Below are 21,685 nucleotides of genomic sequence, written 5' to 3' on the forward strand. Positions count from 1 at the left end.
TGTCATGTGTGTATTTTATTTGGTGATTTTGTAGAATTAGTTGAGTTCAACCTCGTTATATATATATTATTCCCATCAGGCATAATGTGGGACACTCCTTAATTTAACTTAAGGGTCCGACCTTGTAGTTTTTCCAATCACTCTCCAAAATGTCGGGGGAAGTGTACCTCCTGTGGCTGCTTTCGCTTTTAAAAACGGTGAGTTAAACACATTAACGTTCAAAATTAGGTTATATCGTTGCGCTCAATTGATAAGTACTTTTACTGTGCGTGGACTGCCCAATTTTGTGTTAAATTTAACGTTTTACATCGCATCCTATAGTTGCCTGGGCGCCGATATGACGTGGCTAACTCAAACCTCGACAACTCATTTTGAGAAATTTAGGTGAATCTGTGAAAATATTGTGATTTAGGTTGAGAAATATGTCTACTTCTCGTGTTGTTTAACCGAGACGCCAAACAAACTTCTTTTTAAAAGGTTGCCCAATTATGTTCGAAAAATCATTTGTCAGTGAGGAAGCAAGCCCAAAAACGTTCAGACGACCTAAAATTAAAAGAAAACGTAATGATGTAATCTGATTAGACGCAAATGTACTAATTAATAAATTTTCCATTAATCCAGTCCACCCCCCCCCCCCCCCCCCCCAAAAAAAAACACCTTTATTTAAATAACACGCTTTTAGAAAATAAAATGCATTATACAAATACATAATACCATGAGGGCTGTAAAGAAGTGAATTAATTCTATAAAGTCAAGGTACACTGTTGCATGTTATTAATTTTGACCGTCATAGCTTGAGGGTCAATTTGGCACGACATTATTTTAGTCTTTTTTTTTTTTTTTTTTCCATACCTGCTTAAATACTCCATTTCATCTTGTCTTTCCTCCCTCCAGCTGTCGGTGTTTGGCTCCGAGTTGGCGTCAGAAGCTTGCAGGGATCTGGGCTTCTCCAGCAATTTGCTGTGCAGTTCCTGTGACCTGCTTGGGGAGTTCAGCCTCACCAAGCTGCAGCCTGACTGCAGACACTGCTGCCAGCAGGAAGCCCAGTTGGAAGCCCGCAAGGTAAAAAGAAAAATATAGACTGCAGCTCCCCCGACTAACAAACAAACAGGAAACGCCTACTCACTCCAATTTGAACTTTGCATCTTTGACCGAGAATTTTACATTCACTGGCAGGATTACAGCCACATGCAGATAACACCCCCATTCCCAATATGTTAATATTTACCCTTACATTAATCAATCAATTTTCTATGGTTGACCGCATAACCACAAATTATTTTTAAAAGTTGATGGAAGTTAATGCTGGGGGGGATGATGGTAATAAACTTTTCAAAGCTTGTTTGGCATCAGGAGAAATGAAGAGAATCCCAGAAGAGGTAAAGGGGGGGGGGGGGGGGGTTAGGAGCTGAACTTGTTTTAAATAATTGATTTTTCTCCAAGCAAACGATGGAGGGAAATCTTTTGAAATTTTATTTAAAGGGCCATATCGCCTAAGCCTAAGACGGAATAATTTTGTCCCTGGCTGCTAGGCTGGCCGCCTACCTTTTTAATAGCTGCAAGGAGGATGTACTTGGCTGGCTTTAATGAGGAAGTAATACTCCTAATGTGTTTGACTATTAAAAGCGATGAGGCACAGGGTGTGTAACGAGTCGTCTTTGGAAATGGGAACGTTCTAAAATCCAGAAATGGTGTGTTCTTGGCTCTCTAAATCTTTTGCACGGATGATGACGTCAAAGGCATGTATATTTAGATTTGTACAATTTCACAGAAATACTTGAGCACCTAGTAAACTGTGAGCTGGCTGCCACACATTTACTCGATACAATGTGCACCATTTCATATTTTGTATTATTATTATATAGCTAAATTTCACCAGAAGGTTGAACGTCCACAGCTTTTGTGAGTAGCATCATTTTCCGCATGTGGCAAAACATGAAGTCTTTTCCTTTGCAAAGGGGCAGCTGTGAGTCTCTATTTTCCTCCAACTTGCTTAACATTGCCTCCGGAGGTTTGATGACAAAGCGACCATCTGTTGACTCGGCTCCACGTTCACTCGCTCTGCTTAATGATGGCAAGTGGTCGCCAGGAGACGCCTGCAGGCCAGCCATGCTGTCAACAGCAGGGCCGCCTCGCCTCTTATCTCCGTGTGTGGGCACCGTTTGTGCCTCGGATGCCTTCTCCTCAGACACCACCGGCTCACCATGTCTTTTCTTTGTCAACAGCTCTATGCTGGGGCCATCCTGGAGGTGTGCGGATGAAAATTGGGGAGGTTCCCCCAAGTCCAAGGTGAGTTCTCTCAAGAAATATTACCATGTCACATATCAATTATTCCATTTCATATTTCAACCCTTATATTTAGCCTGCAAATGACATCGATTGGGAATAAAAGAAGGAAATAAGGTGTGGTCCAAATTCTTCCATCTGTAGGTTGCCTTAAGCAACTGAGGTTTGCTTTTCAAGCCCCCACTGAGAAGGTTTGGCCATTTGTTGTGGAAGAGGACCACCCGCCGTCTGCTCAACAACGTTGCGCCTTGTTCCGTTATCATAAACTGCATGCGATCTCATGCCGGAGCAGCACAAGTGTTGACTCCATTTGGCCAGCCTTTGTTTACTTCAGCTGTAGCCGTTTGGCATGCTCAACTGTCTCCTCCAGATGCAGCCTTCTCGGGAGGGTTTGCAGCTGTCAATAATTAAATTCCGGGTGCGAAAATAGAGCCGCTAATGGACACATGCATGACCTGACCCTTATTTTTTTTAATCCGTGCAGCTTTTGTCAGGGGTGACAAGCCAAAGATGTTCAAGGGTCTTCAGATCAAGGTGAGTGTTGGCGCCTGCTGGTCACTTTTCCTAACTAACACATTTTTATTTCAGCTTTGTGTTAGAGCACCATGTAAGGAAATGAAGCATTTTTTTTAAATTTGCAAACACTCTTCAGAAGAAAAGTTCCTGTGACAATTCTACTTTCTATTTTTTTGGGTTGCTGACACTTGTCCTTTTCCTCTTTTTTTTTTTTTTTTCTTTTTCTTCCATCACCTCCTACACTTTCTCAGTACGTGCGAGGCTCCGATCCTGTGCTAAAGCTTTTGGACGATAACGGGAACATCACCGAGGAACTCAGCATCCTCAAGTGGAACACGGACAGCGTGGAAGAGTTCTTAAGTGAAAAATTAGAGCGGATATAAACGCAGGTTTCAATTTGGTTTTCACAGTTAAAGGGACAGTTCAAAAATGTATACAAAGTTTACTGATAGTTTACTTCACTCATTTTGCCAAAATGTTTTTGGAGGGTTCTGTCAGCCTCCTTTTTACGGTAAGTAAAAACATAGTTGGATTTGAAAATTAAATTATGGACACAAATTCAGATGAGATAAAAATGTTAGTGCGAAATGTAAAATTCTAATTATTTGGACTGAACTTAGCATTTATACATCACTGCTAAAGTCTGGTCAAAGTCACAAATTCATGAACTTAACTGTTAGTTTTATGTTTCTGATTTTCTCATTACACTTATTTTTATAATGCTTGATGTGCAGGTATGTAGAGAAGAGAATGATTCCTAATTTCTGTCTAAGACGTAGATGGTCTGGTCCCAGGACACGTTGGTGAAGAGCTCACCTTAAACCAGTTTTGGGAAGTGAGCCCTGATGGGTTTTGTGTTCCTGGGCTTCATTGACGTTTTGGCAGGAATTGGATTTGTTATGAATGCGCGTCTTTTGAATAGCATAGGTAAAATTTGAATATGCAACAATTAAATAAAAAAAATCTCTCAGTTTTGTCTTACAACTCTTGTTCAGACCACGGATTGAAGTGGTGTGCTGGCTCTCTCTAGTGGTACACAAAAGAATGACAAGCGTTTACAAATATTGAATTGGTGATTGGTAATTTTAAAAATTATATACTGCAAACTTTACAATATATTCCTGTTTCCACTTGGTGGTTCTTTGTATAAAACCACATTTTGATTCAATCTTACATCTTTCCACAGGGGAATTTATTGAGACAATTTCAGAATGGCACACAGTAATTCAGTTTCGGTATCAGGATTATCTTATTAATGGAATGAACATTCTGTCCGATTTTTTTTTGTTTTTTGACAGAGACAACAAAGATTCGAAACAATACCAAAGTCGTTGTCCAGATTCTAACCCTCTTAAAGCAGTCACTGCAAACCTTGGGAAATTATCCACTTTAATGGAATTGCTCTGAAAAGTTCTTCACAACCAACAACGTATCTTCATTCGTCTCTATAGCCAGCAACGATTTCTCAATGATGGTGTCCTCGCCTGCACTCTATTTACGCACTGGTCATTTACGCACTGGCTCCGGGTGCTGCGTACGAGTCCACGCCGTTCTTGGTCATCCCTCCCGGGAGTAGAATGTAGGCCACCTGAGGCTGCACACCGGCCGCCGACCACGCTCCACAGTTGCACGGCACCACATAGGGGCTACCAGGCGACGCGTGGGTGTGCTGTCCGAGACAAGCTAAACCCCCGACCACCGCCCCGGAGTGGTACCCGAAGGCGGGCGCGCTGTAGCCGCTCAGAGGCGACTGGAACTCGGCCATCCGATGGAGATGTCTCACGGGGGACGGCGCCAGGAGAGTGGGAGGTTTATCCCCGTGGATGAGAAAGGACGAGTCCACGGAGAATCCCTTCAAGGGCTCCACATGCGGGAAAACGAGGCGCTCCGCTTGAGGAAGAGTTTTGGGTTTGCGCCGGGGTCTGTACTTGTAGTCCGGGTGTTCTCGCATGTGTTGCGCCCGGAGCCTTTTGGCCTCGTCGATGTAAGGACGCTTCTCGGAGTCGCTGAGGTTTTTCCACTCGGCACCCAGTCTCTTGCTTATTTCCGAATTGTGCATCTTTGGGTTGTCCTGGGCCATCTGGCGCCTCTGACCCCTGGACCACACCATGAACGCGTTCATGGGTCTCTTGATGTGCTCTAAAGGTTTGGGCATTTCCAAATCCGACCACACATTCATTTAAAACAATTCAGGAGGTCAACTTTTCCACAGAAAAAAAGGGGAAAAACCGTCATGTGCTTCTGTTAGGGGGTAATAAATCCGCCATCAATATTTTCTGTGCGCCTTAATTGCTTGAAGGACAAGTGCTGCTTGTAAGTTGGAAGCTTGTTATGGAAGAGACCAAGCATGTCAAGCTCTCATCTCTACTCCACTGTCACGGTGGGCCAAGCCAATGAGAAGAAGAGAGCACTGTAATCCCACTCAAGTAAAAAAAAAAAAACATTTCTGAGACGCCCGGCTTTACCCTCCCTTTTGACACTTAAACGCCTCACAAAATCTCTGATGAGACATATTAAAGAAATGATTCATAGAATGCCCAGGCAAGTAACATGGGCCACAATATTACTACAAAAACTGTTAGAAATCTGCCCAAGAGAAGCATTTTACACTTAATTTTTTTCCATATTTCAAAACACTTGCATCTCAAATCATCTTTCCCCATTGAAATGAATGGAAATACCATCAATCTGATCCTTGCTCTGACTTTATTATACTGGAAAGTGACTGTGTTGTCGTCTTTCAATCACACTAGGTTCTTCTGCTCTAAACAAACCAATTTAAAGTCTTTCCCATCATGCATTGCAGGCTTCCTATTTTCAACTATGCTACAGCTCGTAAAATAGCTTAACCCCCTTCAACCTCCTCTCCTCCAAGATCAATATTAATCACAGCCATAATTCACTGGTCCTTGGAGTAAATATTGATTTCTTTTAACCATTTTCATAATTATGATAGCTTATCCGATCAAACACTTTATAACCTCCTCGTATGTTATTGAAATGACATTGATGGAGAAATGGCTGAATTAGTGAATTGAGTGGAAGTTGTCAAAAACATTTTAAAAATTGAGATCTGGAAAAAAAAATTGAATTACAGTAAATATTCTGGCATCTGTCATACGTTGTTGCCACCGTGAGATTTTTCTCATGTCAAATCCGATTGGCCTTGGCAGATAAGGTCAGGCAACATTGCAGTAGGGGGTCTTTATTCCATTTACTCCCCTCAATCAAAAGCCGATGTTTCTGAAAGATCCAGCAGTGCAGATACACAGCGGCAGCACTTGTGATAAGACATTTTCAGCAGAAGGGCTGCAGGGATAAAGTGACGGACAGCAGGGGTCACCCAGCCGATCCATCTTCTCATAGCTGAGCTCTTATCTCCTGGCGCCGGAGGTTCCGCATCCCATCATCACCACATCCAAACACTGACCACTCCCACACTGTTCATAGAGATGAAATGTAGGCCAGTGCTTTCTTCTAATAGCGTTTAAGCCAGCAGAGAAGGTCTCGCTGCTGTCTCTACAACTTGGAGTGTGCGCTATTGTGTACTTGTCTGTGTTTGTTGTGACTTCTAAGAACAGGCAGAAGGGAAGGGAAGGGCCGGGCCGGGGGTGTTGTTAGTTGGAAGGGGTAGTAAGAAAAAGTGCCAGCCGCACAAAATGACTGTGGTAATCCGGTTATCCCCAGGCTCTAAAGATACTGTCCCTCTCCTTGGGAAGTCTATCTTTACTTCTTATGTCAAAACTGTCGTTCATGCACTCAGGTGGATTATAGAGTCACGGTGGAGAAAGAAATGAACAGGTGAACACAAAGACAAAAATTAATGGACGACGCGGGGAAGAAGAGTCTGAACAAGAACTCGCAAACCGCTGCGTGTTAGCTAGCAATAATGCAAATATTTAATTCATTCAGTTTTTGTCTGTGTAGATTCAGTCAATCAAGTCAAGCTTTAAATTTGTTGTTTTGTTGCGTTCTGAAAACATCCACAAGTGACTTAGCTTAGCTTAACAGCACAGTAGTTTGCTCTTTTAAAAAAAACTAAATTTGATATCCCCTAGATTCACATTACTGACTTACACAGTAATAAAATTTTAGGTTCCATATTGTCATAATGAACCAAAGCAGAAGTTTGTATAGAACTAAAAAGTTCCATCACACTTCCACGTCACCATTTTGTTGTTTCCGCTCGGAATATAAACAGATCAAATCCCCAAAAGTGCATTCTTGGCTAACAACGCTCTTTTTTGACACTCCTGAGTCGTCCATTAGGCAATATTTCAGGAGGAAAATCCCAAAAGATTTTCAGTGCGCTTAGGGAGGGATTTCACTAAACCATGTACTTATTCTCATGATACTTAAGAAAAGTCAAGCTTTTTAATAGCTTTCCTCCTGACATTTTGACAGTAGAATATGCTTTGCTTGACCCTGGGGGAGGTTGACAGAGATGAGGGGGGGAGAGATCTTTGCCCAACAAATCATTTCATAAGACCTGGTGAAATTAATACACTTCCTGCAGGGCTGGGAGGATAAACCTGAGGTGGTCCATATCAGCTAGTTTGTAATATAAACAAGTCAGCAGTCAATGAAGTACAGCAATTGTCACTGACTTTGTGCCACCACAGCATCGGATTGAAAATATCCCATCATGTAAATCAAGTTCTGTTTGGAAAGTGGAAGGCTATGATAGACTTGACCTCTCACCCCCACCAAAAAAGTCACTCACCAAAAACTCTCAAACCCCCCCGTTTGCCCCTGTTACAAGAGTGGGGACATTCTCGTAATGTATTTAAAATCACATCTGAAGTCATCACATGCAGCCACCATACAAATGACAGAGCCCGAAGCAACTAAGAAGCTTATGGAAATAATGTTATTTCGCCATGTGCTCAAGATATGCCTGCTGCAACAGCAAAGGGAATAGACTGCTATTTACCAACTTATCTCATGGCTCTTATGGAGGCTAGAGGGAGAAAAACACAGATAGACAGGCAGAAAGGCTTTACGCAACATATTTTCCAGCCGACTGAGCCCCGGAGCTGGAATTAAGTATCGATGCTGATAGAAGAACAAGTCGGTTCAACCACCATGCGAGTCCTCCAAACTGTTGTTCGCTGACATTCGTGTCAAACCATATTTGATCAAGATACATATGAAAACTCCACATTAGAAAGAAAGCCAAGATCCAGAACTTCATAATTGTCAACTATAACTGCAAAACAATAAAAAAAAATAAAAATAGCAAAACTACTGCTTTGATTGGATTTGTCCGGGACTGAACCCAAGACAAGTGCACTTAAAAAAATCATACCCTTCGATTAAAAAGCCATCTTGACCATATTGTAAACGTGTAAATTGACCAGCAGGGACTAACTAAGCATTTATTCAAATGATAGTGGAACCATGATAAAAGAAAAATGGAGCAACGCCTCGTCACAGGTTGGTTTTTCCACATCCAATATGGCGGCAACGTCGACGTACATATCCAACGCTCTTCGCCACCCATGCCGCGCGGTGCATTGTGGGTGGTCGGTGTATTTGCTCGGAGGAAGCTGTGTACACCGGAATCTGAAGAATTTGAGGTGTCCGCCAAGCTAAACTCTTCTTCCCCGCCGCCGCTCTCTGCTTCCTCTTTGTCCTCTTCGTACTCAATTTTCCTGCGGACGCTGAAGGTAAAGTTTGATTCCACCATCTCAGCACTTTTTTAAAAATTAACCACATAACTGTTCGCTGTCGGGTAGTTGGCTAAAATTAGCATTGCGAGTTAAACAGGGAGCAGCTAATCAGCTAGTTAGGGAGTAATCGATGCTATCGATTATGCTAAGAATTCTAAATTAACCAGTTTGATTTCTGATCTCTCTCCATCATCTTTTTGGGATGAAACGATGATTATTTGTTTTTAATTTTTGCGGACGTTACCCATTCGCTATGTTCCACACCCACTTGAGCGTTCACCGTTATAAAGAGCGTCTACGGTAATAATAAAATGGTCCACTTTTCTACACGTCAAAATGTAGTACAAACTGAAATTTTGTAGCCTGCACATGCATTCAAAATCTGGATTATTATTTTTTTTGTCTTTTGTTGGATTTCCTGTTTGACTGCTACGCTTTACAGTACAGCAAGGCAAAACATTGATCCCTCAAAAGTAGAAATGTTTTGTGCCAGATTGCAGCTTTGTTGCTTATTTTATGGCAGGTGAGACTGCAAACTGAAAACTTCAGAAAAGCTGAAACATGAAACGTTACTTACTGTCCACTACTCAGCATGTGAAAACATTTACTGTTAAAATTAATAATAGCCAAAGAAGCTTATCACAAGTTGTAATAAAACTTAAAGGAAAAAAAAAAAAAAGCAGATCATGTGTTTTGTGTGTGTGGGGGGGGTGACATTCGAGCTCTCTTGCAAAGCAAACCAGACTTCCTGTCTCTCGCACTTCCAAGACTTGTAAGCAATAATGCATGAATCTATTTCTACTGTTACCATTCTGAAATGGATTTGCAAAGGCATTAACATTTTTTTGCTCTTCTGTGTCTTTGAAGGAGCAGTGAAGAAAAAAACATGTCGCACGGTGACAAAATGAAGGTAAGCCTACAAAAGAGATGTGCTGTACGCGCAGTCGTTTTGTGATCACCTGAAATGTTTCTTTGTCTTCTCAATTAAATTAAAGTTATTTCTGTTTCTACAGCAGGGCCAGTTCACCAACCCCGAGACACCGGGGTATGTGGGATTTGCCAACCTGCCCAATCAGGTTCATCGCAAGTCCGTTAAAAAGGGCTTTGAGTTCACGCTTATGGTTGTAGGTAAGGCTAAGACTCTGTGCACAATATCCATATTAAACTTTGGGTGGTATTTGGTTTCATTAATCTGTCACGGGATTTTTTAAAACTACACAGCAAAACACCGCTGTGTTGAACCTTTGGACTGCAAGTGACATATTAGTCGAGTTGTTCAGCTGGAGTCTGCAAACTTCTGATGTGAAGGCTGTGACTCACCCGAACCCCCTCGCCCCTCCCCCATTTGGGAAAGAGGGAGGGTGAAAGCTCCCTGCTCATCCTTTTTCCTTTAAAATAAGCCCAGAGTGGAATGTGTCTTGCGCGCCTTCGGGGATTGTTGCAAACAGAGAACGAGGCTTGCTCGCTCGCTCTTTTAATCACCTCACTAAATCATTATTTATAGTTCCTGTTCATCTTCTGCTACTTACTGTTATTTCAAGTCAATTAAAAAAAAAATTTTTTTGTACGACTAGACAATCACACATTTAGCAAAGATATACGTTATTGTTCCGTTGGAAATGCGCGGACATGATTCCTGCGTCAAATGGTTGCTTGGGGCGAGAACACGAGTTTGGCTGACAGGAAGTGTGTTAAACGTAATATTATATTACATTTAGCAACATTCAGTTCTCACGCTGCTGCTTTCTCTCAATAGGTGTGGTGAGGTCAAATTTCAGTTACTAAATCCGCTTCCTTGTCTGATTGTATCGAGCAACTTTTTGATCCATTGAGCACTGAGCTGTTTTTTTCTTTTTTTTTTCTTCATTGTGGCAAAAGGTGAATCTGGACTGGGAAAATCCACCCTGATCAATAGCCTCTTCCTGACCGACCTCTACCCCGAGAGAATCATCCCAGGAGCGGCAGGTAGAACACCAGCGCAAGGCCGCTCGTGTGGTCACCTTGCCGAGCGTCACGCGCTTTCGTTCCCAAACAGAGAAAATCGAGAGGACGGTGCAGATCGAGGCATCCACGGTGGAAATCGAGGAGCGCGGCGTCAAGTTGCGTCTGACTGTGGTGGACACGCCCGGATATGGAGACGCAATCAACAGCCAGGACTGGTATGAAATTGGGAGCTCATTACCAACATTTGACTGTAATACAAGACTTTTTCTTTGACCAGTTTCAGCACCATTATCAGCTATATCGATGACCAATTTGAGCGCTACCTCCACGACGAGAGCGGTCTCAATCGGCGTCACATCGTCGACAACAGAGTTCACTGCTGCTTCTATTTCATTTCCCCGCTCGGCCACGGGTGAGCCCGGCCGCCGACCGACACCGCTTGCCGTCTTTGCGCTCAAACTTGTTCCCCGCTCCTCCCAGCTTGAAGCCGCTGGATGTTCAGTTCATGAAGGCCATCCACAATAAGGTCAACGTGGTTCCCGTCATTGCCAAGGCGGACACGCTCACCCTCCGAGAACGAGAGCGGCTCAAGCGCAGAGTGAGCATCACGCGATTTATTGTTAGGCTCGCCGGCTACTAGCATCATGCGCTGAATGTGTGACCCTGTTCAGATTCTGGACGAAATCGATGAACATGGTATCAAGATTTACCACCTGCCTGACGCCGAGTCGGACGAGGATGAAGACTTCAAAGAGCAGACCAGGATCCTCAAGGTAAACGAACATGTTCATTAGCCAGCCACCCCGCTCATATGAGTCGCCGACCGTCCCCAGGCGAGCATCCCTTTCGCGGTGGTCGGCTCCAACCAGCAGATCGAGGCCAAGGGGAAGAAGGTGCGGGGTCGCCTGTACCCCTGGGGTGTGGTGGAGGTGGAGAACCCCGAGCACAATGACTTCCTCAAGCTGCGCACCATGCTGATGTGAGCACAACTGCTATTCGCAAACCTCTGCCATAAGAAAGCACAGACACTAGCGATTTAAAAGATATTTTTGGCATTTTCTACAACTCCACAGAACCCACATGCAGGATCTGCAGGAAGTGACCCAAGACCTGCACTACGAGAACTTCCGCTCGGAGCGCCTGAAGCGCAGCGGCAGGTTGTCCTCCCACGGTTACATTCTGCCTCTGTCTCCTGCGTACGTACTACCTGTCTGTCTGCTTGCTTCTCTGCACCGCCTCCCCCCGGGGCCCTCAGAAAAACACCATTATTTGTAATTGTAAGACCTCAACACACATATGTGGGTCCAAATATACAACAACCAGAAGTCATTGTTTCTCTATCAGAGTAGATGACATCATTTCTAGATGTAGTTTGCATTTACTCCGAAATAACCTCCATTATATTTCTCATAGTGTGAGTTGTACTGGAGTTCTAACTCATCAGTTTGCATGTCAACGACGCTGGCAAGCAGCTGGGCAAAGTAAAGCCATTTTCATTTCTCTCCTTAAACAAATTATAAATCAATATAAATCAAGCACTTAGAATACATGTTACAGGTTTAAATTAATTGGTTAATTATTACATCTGTAGCCGACTTGAGCAGAATTGCCATTTTAACAAATCAATCATTACCCTCACAATAGCGCGCAAAAAGTTGTTTTCAGTTTTCCCCTCGAAAGCCAATCCAGGATAAATGACTGGTTTTACTTCATGGAACATTGGAGGTACTGTTTTGTAGTTTGTCTTCAAGTGGGGGAGGTCTTGCTCTTCCCCCTGACGTTTACACCTGCTTCTGCTGCTGCTGCCTTTCTTCCAACTTGACTCTTATGGTCTTTTGAGGCCCACTTTCCTCTAGTGGACTACTCGACTAACCCACTGTTCCTCTTTTCCCCCACTTTTCTCAATGTGGCTTTTGTCATGTTTGCCTAATAGTTAGTAGCTGCACTCCTGCCATTTAAACCTCACCCAGAATCAACTTTTATAACCACTGCACATCACTTACACTTTGATTTTTTTTGGGGGGATTCGTTTATTCACAGAATCACAAAATGTTAGGGATGGCTTTTGGAACTTGTCATGGCTCAAACGCCTGATTTGAATTTTGCCATTCAGCACCTTGTTAGAGAACAGCAAGTTGTGCCAAAAGTTCAGACACAAATTACAACTAGAGGCCAAATATCCCTATCGTTTTGTGAGTAGTTAGAAGAAAAAAAAAAAAAAAAACACAGGGGTTTACAATTTGTCTTTTAAACGAGCATTTGAGTAATCTGTGCCACTATGTGACTGCTGCAGAAAGGGTCCGGAACCAGAGGAAATGGACAAGGATATGATTCTGCAGGAGAAGGAGGCTGAGGTGGGTGCCGCAACAGATGAATACATTGCCATTTGGAGGGGATAGGAGCAAATGATTTAAATATGACTTTACGTGTCTTCCAGTTGAGACGAATGCAGGAGATGATTGCCAAGATGCAGGCCCAGATGCAGAAACAGGGCGATGGAGAGGGAGACGTTTGAAAAGATGATGAAGTGAGTAAGATCCTTCCAAATATTGCCATGATTTAATTCACATGGAACACGCTGGTCAGCTTCTGCTGGCCAATCGAAAGCATCGGCACAGCACCGGCCCCTGGCAGAGGAGCAGCTTCATTGACAGGCTGCACTTATTGCCCTGCTTATTTTTTTAATTCGTTATTTTTTTTCTTATGACAGGTTATTTGTGGCACCACTTGAATTTGTCCAGAAGGAAGCGAAGGACAGCTTGAGAACAGCAGCCATCTGGTTCTTGACTTGTTCATTCAGTCCCACTTGGGATCTGAACTGCTGATAACTATAGTAAAGTATATTCAAACAGTGTTAAAATTACTTATAAATGTATATCCTTGCAGTTATATTCCTGACACTTTTTAACACACATTTTCCAGTCACAATCAAATGACCCCTTGAATCTAAAGTTTTTAAATACCAAATTGTCAGTTACCCTTTCATTTGTTATATTGACAAATTTGACTTTGGGATGACCTAAATCTTGCCAATATTTTCCTCATCAAAGAGTTTGAGAGTCAAAAACAACTCTTGTCAGTGTTCAAATATTTTTATGTGAGGGTGAAAAAGTATTTTGTCCCCCCGGGTAAAGATGTGCCATCAACTGTTCCCGATGTTATTACTTTCTCGCATGCTACATTACATCCAGTTTGAGGCCATTTGAAGTTGCATGCCTCTTTTCTGTGAAATCATTTTGAGTTGGACAAACTGAAGGATATTATTCATGACACTCCTTTGTCAGGTGAAGGCTTCCGTTTACATTTGTACTGCTCTGTGAAGTTCTGCCTCAGTGAGAGACAAATGTTTAATTCAAGGCATAAAAACGTTTTTTAACCTTTCCAATGTGGGTCCCATTGATGCCAATTATTCCCCCTCACCAGCCAAACTGAGCATTCCTCTTTGAGATATTTTTACCCAATAATAATGCACCAAATATTGTGCTTGATGTATAATGTTGTAATAAATGTTTTATTCTCAAATTGTAGGCTGGTGTTTTACATTTTGTGCGTCTGTTGTCAATGGTAGAAATATACGTATATTGGATAAATATGCAACAATTACAGTTATGGCAGAGATTTGCGCCATCTAGTGGTAAAATAATAGAATACAGTGACATGTTCAACATGGTTCAATGACAAGACGCTGTATAGATTCTAAAGTCTTTATTGGTCAATATACAGAAAGCAGTGGGATGACCACTACAAAGGGAGAAATATCGAACATTTGTTTAAAATAAGAAAACAATATATATTTACAAAAGAACTGCTCATAACTTCCTTTACAAGGTTCGCTTAATGTATGTAAATGAGTTGCTCTGCACGACATGACAAATGGCTCACAATGATGACGTCACAACCAGCTCAACAAGCGTTAACAAGGAGAAGGATGGGTATGGTCATGTATTATGAAGTTATTCAAGTGGTTGATGGTTATTCAAGGGGTAACTTTGTGACAAATTATTTTATTATGACAAGTCTTTTTGATATTTTGCAGCGAGTTAAAACAGCACTTTAAACACTAAGATTAAAACTCGTTTTTTCGAGTTTTCTTGGAGGCACTGGAGTGGAATTCAAAGTGAAGGGATCAGATACAACGGTGACCTCTGTCTTTAGCTAACAAGAGCGACTACATTCGGAAACAGAGTTTCTGAACTTTTGACCTTCAGACATTTTTGTTTGGTATCTGATGGCTAGTATGTTTCTCTTTGATAGTAGTCATGCAATGTGATGTTTCTGAGCTAAGTGCACAAAGAACGTCAGGTTGTGAGCTGAAGATGAAAACAAGGACACACCAAAAGCCAAAGTTGAACTACTTCTCATCTCTTGGGTCACGTTGAAGGGGAATAAAGCAGTGTAAAGATCAACTCAAGATTCATCTGTACAATGTGCGCAATAGTGAATAAACTCATTTGACATACAAACACAAGTCTTCCAATCGCAATCTTTAAAAAAAGCAAAATCAGTGCTACAAAAGTAATGTGGAAAAAATGCATTTCATTTCAAAGTCACTACTCACAATAAGTTTGCGATATTCATAACTTGGTGAAATGCAAAACAATCACTGCCCGAGTGTCGTTCCTTTTTCTTTAACTTTAATGTGCAATACATTTGAATAGAATCATTTCTTTAAATTTGAGCGCAGTGGTAATATTTAAATTGAGCTTCATTTTACAGTGCCTTACAATAATATTAAATTAACTGTGGGGCCTTGCCAATGCCCGACAACACACTTTGAAATGCTTCATCATGAATACCATTTAGAGTGCAGTTAAAATATTGTCCAGCAGGGGGTAATGTTTGATTGGAAATAACAGCAAGGGCTTGGATCTGTGGGCGTGTTTGTGTAAAGCAAGACAGAGAAAGGAGAGCGCCGTGTGTCCAGTACATGTGCAGACATATATTTGCTTGTGTGCGCGGTCAATATGTTAGGGAGGAATTGTGCCACTTGAGCTTCCTCTTCTTTTCCATTTGCATCGCCCCCTCATCTTCGTCCTCCTCGTCGTCCTCTTCCTCCTCGTCGTCGTCATCGCTGTTATCCGACTCCACATTTGCCATTCCTCCCACATGTTCTTCATCCTCTTCTTCCCCCCTACACAGCTCTTGGCTGGCTTCTTCACTGAGGGCATGAGCTCCTCTCACATTCTGAATTCCAAACAAAATCAGAACTGCTGTTTACGTACATGGAAGTTTTGTTGTTTTTTACCACAAGTAATGAAGTACACATACATCAAAATGAGGTTCGCTAGTTACCTCCATAGGGTTTACAGTGATGTTGAGTGCAGACTTGTCCCAGTCCAGCTCAGGTTCTTTGGCTCCATCCTCTTCCTCTCGGTAGCTCTCCTGATGAGTAGCGTGGATTCTGTACACGCCAATTACTACAATGACCACCAGGGCGGCGATGCACACCACAATAACAACAGTGGCTGCTGGAGGTGCTGGTCCTGCACAAGAAAAAAAAGTACAATTTTTAACAGTAGAGTCAGACCATTTTGGGGTTGATCCATTTTTAAATACCATGATATATAAATGTCCTACCTGACATGTGGGAATTAGGAGCATGTATCATGAGTGGGTGATGAACGGCTCTCATGTACTGCGCCTGAGCTGGCATGTGATTGACATGCTCCACCGGCTTGACGTGGTGAAGAACACTGACCTGGAGTGTCACAAGAACACTTGAAGATGCAGAGATTGCAGCAAAAGACAATGCAAGGGAGTCAAGTGTGAGGAGGGGGAAAGATGGCAAGCCACTTAAACATGAGGAGGCTGGATAATCGTTTGGGATCACGAGCAACGTGTCCTCAAAGTTGATCTAGGTATAAAAAAGAAAAAAATAACCTCCAGGATGAATTCATTGCTGGTGTAACGGCCGTTAAGCTCCGAGCAGGTGAGTCGGAACCTTCTTTCAGTCAGGGTGGCAGGTCGCCAGTTCCTGTAGCGCACCTGACGCACTGCCTGCTCATAGTGGGCCATGGAGTCCACCCCTGGCACATGCAAAATTCACGTTAACACATTGCTATTTTGCAGCACCCTATCAGGAAATTATTCCATTTCACTCAATTAGTCAGAATATTTTTACAGTACAGTGACTATTGCAAGGGCTCTGGCACAGATCCCCGTGGTTCACCTATCTGTTGAAATATGATGAAAAAGTGTGCACAGCATATATGGGAAGATATTTTAAGGTGTAAATAGTATATATATATATATAAAAAATGTGCAGCAAAACTACATAGTGAAACTGATTAGCGGCAAGCTTCTGGTGTCTGGAGTCCTTTGAGTGACTCAGAGGTCAGTTTAGTGATTTTTTTTGGGCTGGCATAGGATGCGTGATAGAAAGCCCCCTTTGGAGATGCCTGAAGGCGTTAAAATGACCTCTGCAACTTTTTCAACATTTGCAACTGACCTTTTTTTTTTTTTTTTTTTTTTAATAGTCTAAAAAAAAAACAGAAAACAGTGCCTTTAGCAATAAAATAATTCTTGCACAAGACAAGCCAGTAGCATCTGACACTTAAAAAATGGAGCTTTCGTTTCAATGAGTAAGTATATAGTAAAAAAGACCCATGGTATCATCAATCCCTGACTGCAACCCTACTGAGAGCACAAAACCAATCACTACTTCAATGACAAAAAGGTCACGACCCATTGTCATAAAATCAACTCCGAACACAAAAATGAAAGCAGTGAACTTTCCAAAACACAATATGTGATTCATCTGCAGGTGTTGAAACTTACCATATATTGATATTCCCGAGGTGGAGTTGGTGGCGTCGAGGTGTTTTCCCAGCAGAGCGCTGTGATGAATATGTAGGCTCTCTCTTTCAGGATTCAGCTCGTCCCCAATCACCAAAATATCACAGTAGTCCAAGTTATGCATCACCTCCATCACACCTGGCCTGCGGGCTGCATGCAGCGACAGAAAAAAATGATCCAACTCTTAACCATACATCCCTCACAGAGAGCCCTGACAATGCTGTCAGACATTTCCTGCAAACGCAGACATCTCACATCCACTGAGGCCGTCTCCCTTCATTACTGTGCTGGTGATGTAGAGCTCCTTGAAAGGAGCCACGCCCAGCGGAGCGCGAAGGTCACTGGCGGGTCTGACGAGTCGACCCGATCCCGTAATGGTGATTCTCGGTTCACTGGGCGGCTGCACCATGACCACCGCCTTGACGTCTGGGATGGAGAGACACGCGTCCTCCCCGAAACACCTGACACGTAAGCAATGGAACATGGCAACAGTGATTCTATTACTGCTTGTGAACGAGCGGCTGGATTCACTTGAAGGTACGGCCAGCCGCGCTATACCATCGTTTGCTTCTCATTTTTAATTTAGTGATTGTTAGTTTATATTTAGTCTTTCCTCTATACCTTTAAAGGGGTTTCTTTCATAAGACATATTTGCCACTGTGATGGCTGAACAAATCCGATGGATTTAAAAAAATTTGCACTTACAGAACAGTGGTGCTGATGTGGAGCCGTCGCAGGCCCGGTGTTGGAAACTGGCGAGAGTTGATGTAGGACACCTTGGTCATGGCTGTGTTGATGCTGTCCAGATCCTCTCCTTCCACTACCAGCATTGACTGTGCAGGGTTAAAATGGAACTGCAAAAAGACGTGGCAAAAGCAATTATCATAGCTGCGAACATTGACAAGGCCTTTTCATAATACAATAACAATTTGTAATTCCTACAGAAGCCACCAGATGGAGGCAAACTTCTAATGAAACTCCTAAATTCACTTGGAGATAGTTCCTTGACAGCAAGGGGCCAAAAGATGGTATCAAAGTGATCCTATCGATCACTCAATTGGTCATCTTAATGATGATTGATATTGATTAAGTTTAATAATTAATATACATCAAGAGGAGCTACGTCACTGCTTGTACAACTATACAATAGCAGTAAGATGTGTGTGTGTGTGTGTGTGTGTGTGTGTGTGTGTGTGTGTGTGTGTGTGTGTGTGTGTGTGTGTGTGTGTGTGTGTGTGTGTGTGTGTGTGTATTTCTAACCCTTTCCCCCCAATAACCACACACCTTGATGTCCTTAGCGAGGCTTTCAAGGGAGTTAATATCGAGACCTTCTTTGCAGGCCTGCAAGCAGGAGATAACCTTCTGGGTTTCAATGCGGCCCGGGCGGATCGTCAAGCCCGACAAGCTGCCACGGAAATACTGGGTGAACCTCGGAGTCGCTACCTCACCACCTAAACGGGAATGAGGGAAAAGAATAGAGGAGATAAGGAACAAGAAGTAGAGAAGGGCGATAAGGGAGGTGAGGTTGGGCGTGCAGGTTGAAAATAAGAAGTGGGTCAATAAAGGACAATTGGAAGGGAAGAGAAGAAAAAGTTCTATTTCAATGGGAGAAGCGTCAGACTAAGTGTTCTAGTGATGTCATTAAGAATTAAACACTTTCTTTTAAGTTTCAATGTGCTGGTAACCTGAGAGGGGGAAAACTATTTTTAAAAATGTACTTTTACAGCCTCTGTCTGTCTATATCGCGGTTTATCGTGGGTGGGTCTGTAAAATATCCCCAACAAATGTGATGCACACAAAAATCTGTGCGACATGGCTCCAATAAGAGTAATCATGTAAATGTGACGCGACAGGCGCTCAACATCTGGCACATCAGCGTCGATATTCTGACACTTCCTCTTGGGAATTTTGTGCACAAGTTTGACAGACGCACCGAATGCAATGCATGTTCATCCAAGATTGTTCCGCAACTGTCACAGCAAGGAAACACGTCTTTTTCGAGCCAGTGAATAAAGCTTCAAAGTTGTAACTCAATGCAGAATGTGTCACTTTGAATGAGTATTCATGTCACCATTCTTGGACTGCTTTCATTTTCTGTGTTGCTCGTAAACTATTTATGCCACGTCAATGTTTGTTAACGGAGGAAATTCTTTTCTTTTAAATGTTGCCTCTGCTTTCTTTGTAAAGTAAAAGTCGAAGTGTTTTCCTGCCTCAGGAGACAGCATTTGGGTCATTTTTCTTCCTTGTTGTGTTTTAAAGACACACACTTAAGAGTGAGCGGCAGGACATTTTTATTGCGCATTGCATTTGTAGTGTGAAACCAAGACGATAGAAACCTGATATGATAAAGAAAAAAATAGGGCAGATTTGGAATGAATGCAAATCAGTTCCCAGTGTTATTATTTTTGTCTGTTTTTAGAATATTATTTGATACATCGAGAATTGAGATCCAATAATTGCAACGGTCCATGACGGGCGGGAATGGAAAAATAAAACTAAATTATTCTTACATTATTTTTTAAAATTTGCGTTTCACCGTGTTTTTTTATTTCATAGAATATTAAGAATCAAATATAGCCAACTACACAAAAATAAAAAACAACTTTTACGTGATCGAACTTTTCGACTCTCCAGTTCAACAACAATCAGACGGCGGGTCGTTGTGCTAGTGGAGTAATTGGAGGTAAGCAATGGTAAAACAATTGTATGTGCCACTAATTGAAAAAAAAAAAAAAAGTCAAATAAACACGCACAGAAAATGTGAGTACAGTAATTGCTGCGGTCGGTCACGAAATCTTTAATGCCCTGATAAACGAGGGACGTCCTCGTCGCCATCTTAGGCAGGAGTGCTCTTATCCTAATATTTCATCTTTGACCCTGACACCGGCCGGCCCATCCTGTTAATTAATTAGCGAACCTGGAACATGTTCCGGTTTTTGCTGGACTGGACGTCGCTATGCTGTTTGTCAAGATTGAAATCCCACAAAGAGACTGAGGACACGTTCAACCCTTTCCAACATTGATGGAAATCCTGGACAGCTGCCCATTGGACATTTTTTTCAAATATGTGGATATTATAACCCTTTGACCACCTGGAGCGTTTCTCTACAACCAACAGGATCCAGACACGCCTAAGGACACCTCAACAATTTGACACTTTTGTCATTTGAAAAAGAAATGATGGACAGCTCTGACCATCATGACATAATCAATGTTTTGAACTCAGCCCAGAAGACTCCACCTTCTGTAATGGTAAGTCAGAAATTTCTATTTTATTATGGCACAAGTATGATTGTGATTATCTCGGCATGTGGTTGTGTCGCGAGATTTGAATTTTATTCAGTTTTTATTTCAAAATGCGATTTGTCAAGACAAGAGGATTCGGTGAGAGAAAAAAAATCAGGCCCACCTTGATTTTATTTATTTATTTATTTTTCCCCAGGCCTACCTATTAGCTAAACTCTGGCTCTGCCACTATGGGCCCCATGGGGAGAATACCAAAAGGGCTTTTTTTTTTTTTTTTTCTTTTTCAAACAGTGAGAAAAAAATAATAATACAAAAAGAAAACGGACACATTGTGCATGTTACATGGCAACATATTTCTCTTGCTGCCATGCGGTGGACAGAGTGTGCATGTCTGAGTCCACACACTTCATTATTGTGATGTTGACTCTGGGTAAAAGGTTGGTGAACGGGGGCGTTGGGGCTCGGCTAGTGAAATGAGAGCCTGAAAGGCAATCTTGCTCACTAATGGCCTGCAAAGTTATCAGTTGCAGCTTAGTGAAGCTTAAGGCAGCTTCATTGGGATGTAATAGCTGGCAAAGTTGTGGCCCATTCACTCTGCCTAATCCCTCCTTCAGGGCTTTCTCTCACAATCACAAATTCACAGTGAGAAGTCAGAAAAGGCAAAATGGCAGGAGATGATGATGATGATGATGATGATGATGAAAAAGAAATTGCAATCAAGCTCAAGAGGGAAAGAATTTCAAATGACCAGAGAAATGTTCTCTGGAAAGATGTTTTTTCAAGATGGACTTTGATTTAGGTGAGCTGCAGCGCCCATCACTGCTGTTGGTCTACCACCAAGCACATTTCTTTAAAATGAGGCAAATCATCGCACAGCAGCTCAAATTGACTACAACGCGATCATCGCTGCGTTCTTCTTCCCATTTGTTGCAACCAGTCGTTTGATCCCCACTTTGCTCATGCCTCTCCATTTCAAAAGAATTGTTCACGGCCCCAAGGCATACATCTTAATCTCTATTTATTTTTCTCTCCTACATTCTCCCGCGTATGCACTTCAAACGTGAATTTAATTCGAAATTGCTTGGCAGTGGCTTGACGCCCCATTTCAATGTTTGTTGTAAGGTTTCAGTCCCAGTACAAATTACAGTAGTCAAAGTTACATAGTAATTCTGAAGGCGCTTGGCAGATTACATTGCCATGGCAACATATAGATGATAAAATTTGAT

The 21,685-nt window shown here is 42.3% G+C and overlaps 4 protein-coding genes across 5 annotated transcripts in view; 2 read left to right on the plus strand and 2 right to left on the minus strand.

Moving 5' to 3' along the window:
• Positions 1–47: 47 nt before the first annotated feature.
• Positions 48–3,772, plus strand: selenof (selenoprotein F). Its single transcript, XM_049748106.1, has 5 exons — positions 48–197; positions 895–1,062; positions 2,226–2,289; positions 2,771–2,820; positions 3,054–3,772. Exons 1-5 carry the CDS (start codon positions 150–152, stop codon positions 3,183–3,185), a joined length of 462 nt encoding a protein of 153 aa, XP_049604063.1. The 5' UTR covers positions 48–149; the 3' UTR covers positions 3,186–3,772.
• A 223-nt stretch (positions 3,773–3,995) lies between these two features.
• LOC125985349 (transcription factor Sox-14) lies at positions 3,996–5,267 on the minus strand. The gene has a single exon (XM_049748105.1). It carries the CDS (start codon positions 4,979–4,981, stop codon positions 4,313–4,315), a length of 669 nt encoding a protein of 222 aa, XP_049604062.1. The 5' UTR covers positions 4,982–5,267; the 3' UTR covers positions 3,996–4,312.
• A 3,054-nt stretch (positions 5,268–8,321) lies between these two features.
• On the plus strand, positions 8,322–13,940 carry septin2 (septin 2). 2 transcript variants are annotated; one of them, XM_049746317.2, is made up of 13 exons: positions 8,322–8,471; positions 9,342–9,384; positions 9,488–9,602; positions 10,353–10,439; positions 10,510–10,633; positions 10,696–10,830; positions 10,899–11,016; positions 11,090–11,191; positions 11,252–11,397; positions 11,492–11,614; positions 12,712–12,772; positions 12,856–12,945; positions 13,129–13,940. In XM_049746317.2, the coding sequence occupies exons 2-12, from the start codon at positions 9,361–9,363 to the stop codon at positions 12,931–12,933; spliced, it is 1,113 nt and encodes a 370-aa protein (XP_049602274.1). In that variant the 5' UTR covers positions 8,322–8,471; positions 9,342–9,360; the 3' UTR covers positions 12,934–12,945; positions 13,129–13,940. The 2 variants fall into 2 exon arrangements, with proteins under 2 accessions (XP_049602274.1, XP_049602276.1); XM_049746319.2 differs by having other exon boundaries at positions 11,492–11,575.
• Positions 13,941–14,108: 168 nt separating this feature from the next.
• Positions 14,109–21,685, minus strand: part of clstn2a (calsyntenin 2a) — a 59,199-nt gene continuing 51,622 nt past the window's right edge. Inside the window, exons 11-18 of the mRNA XM_049746314.2 lie at positions 18,498–18,664; positions 17,919–18,067; positions 17,469–17,674; positions 17,196–17,363; positions 16,299–16,444; positions 15,996–16,116; positions 15,711–15,901; positions 14,109–15,602 (exon numbers count right to left, since the gene is read on the minus strand). Of these exons, the coding sequence (XP_049602271.1) occupies positions 15,378–15,602; positions 15,711–15,901; positions 15,996–16,116; positions 16,299–16,444; positions 17,196–17,363; positions 17,469–17,674; positions 17,919–18,067; positions 18,498–18,664 (1,373 nt within the window). The 3' untranslated portion in view covers positions 14,109–15,377. The remainder of the gene's footprint in view (positions 15,603–15,710; positions 15,902–15,995; positions 16,117–16,298; positions 16,445–17,195; positions 17,364–17,468; positions 17,675–17,918; positions 18,068–18,497; positions 18,665–21,685) is intronic.

This window comes from Syngnathus scovelli, chromosome 17, assembly GCF_024217435.2.
Source record: "Syngnathus scovelli strain Florida chromosome 17, RoL_Ssco_1.2, whole genome shotgun sequence".
NCBI classification, from domain to species: Eukaryota; Metazoa; Chordata; class Actinopteri; order Syngnathiformes; family Syngnathidae; genus Syngnathus; species Syngnathus scovelli.

What these genes read in the sequence shown, in the direction of transcription:
- LOC125985349 (XM_049748105.1), bottom strand. Translation starts at nt 4,981, where the DNA reads ATGAATGTGTGGTCGGATTTGGAAATGCCCAAACCTTTAGAGCACATC.
- septin2 (XM_049746317.2), top strand. Translation starts at nt 9,361, where the DNA reads ATGTCGCACGGTGACAAAATGAAG. An exon ending in GCAATCAACAGCCAGGACTG is followed by an intron (nt 10,634 to 10,695) that starts GTATGAAATTGG and finishes TTCTTTGACCAG; the next exon opens with TTTCAGCACCATTATCAGCT. An exon ending in AGCAGACCAGGATCCTCAAG is followed by an intron (nt 11,192 to 11,251) that starts GTAAACGAACAT and finishes GACCGTCCCCAG; the next exon opens with GCGAGCATCCCTTTCGCGGT.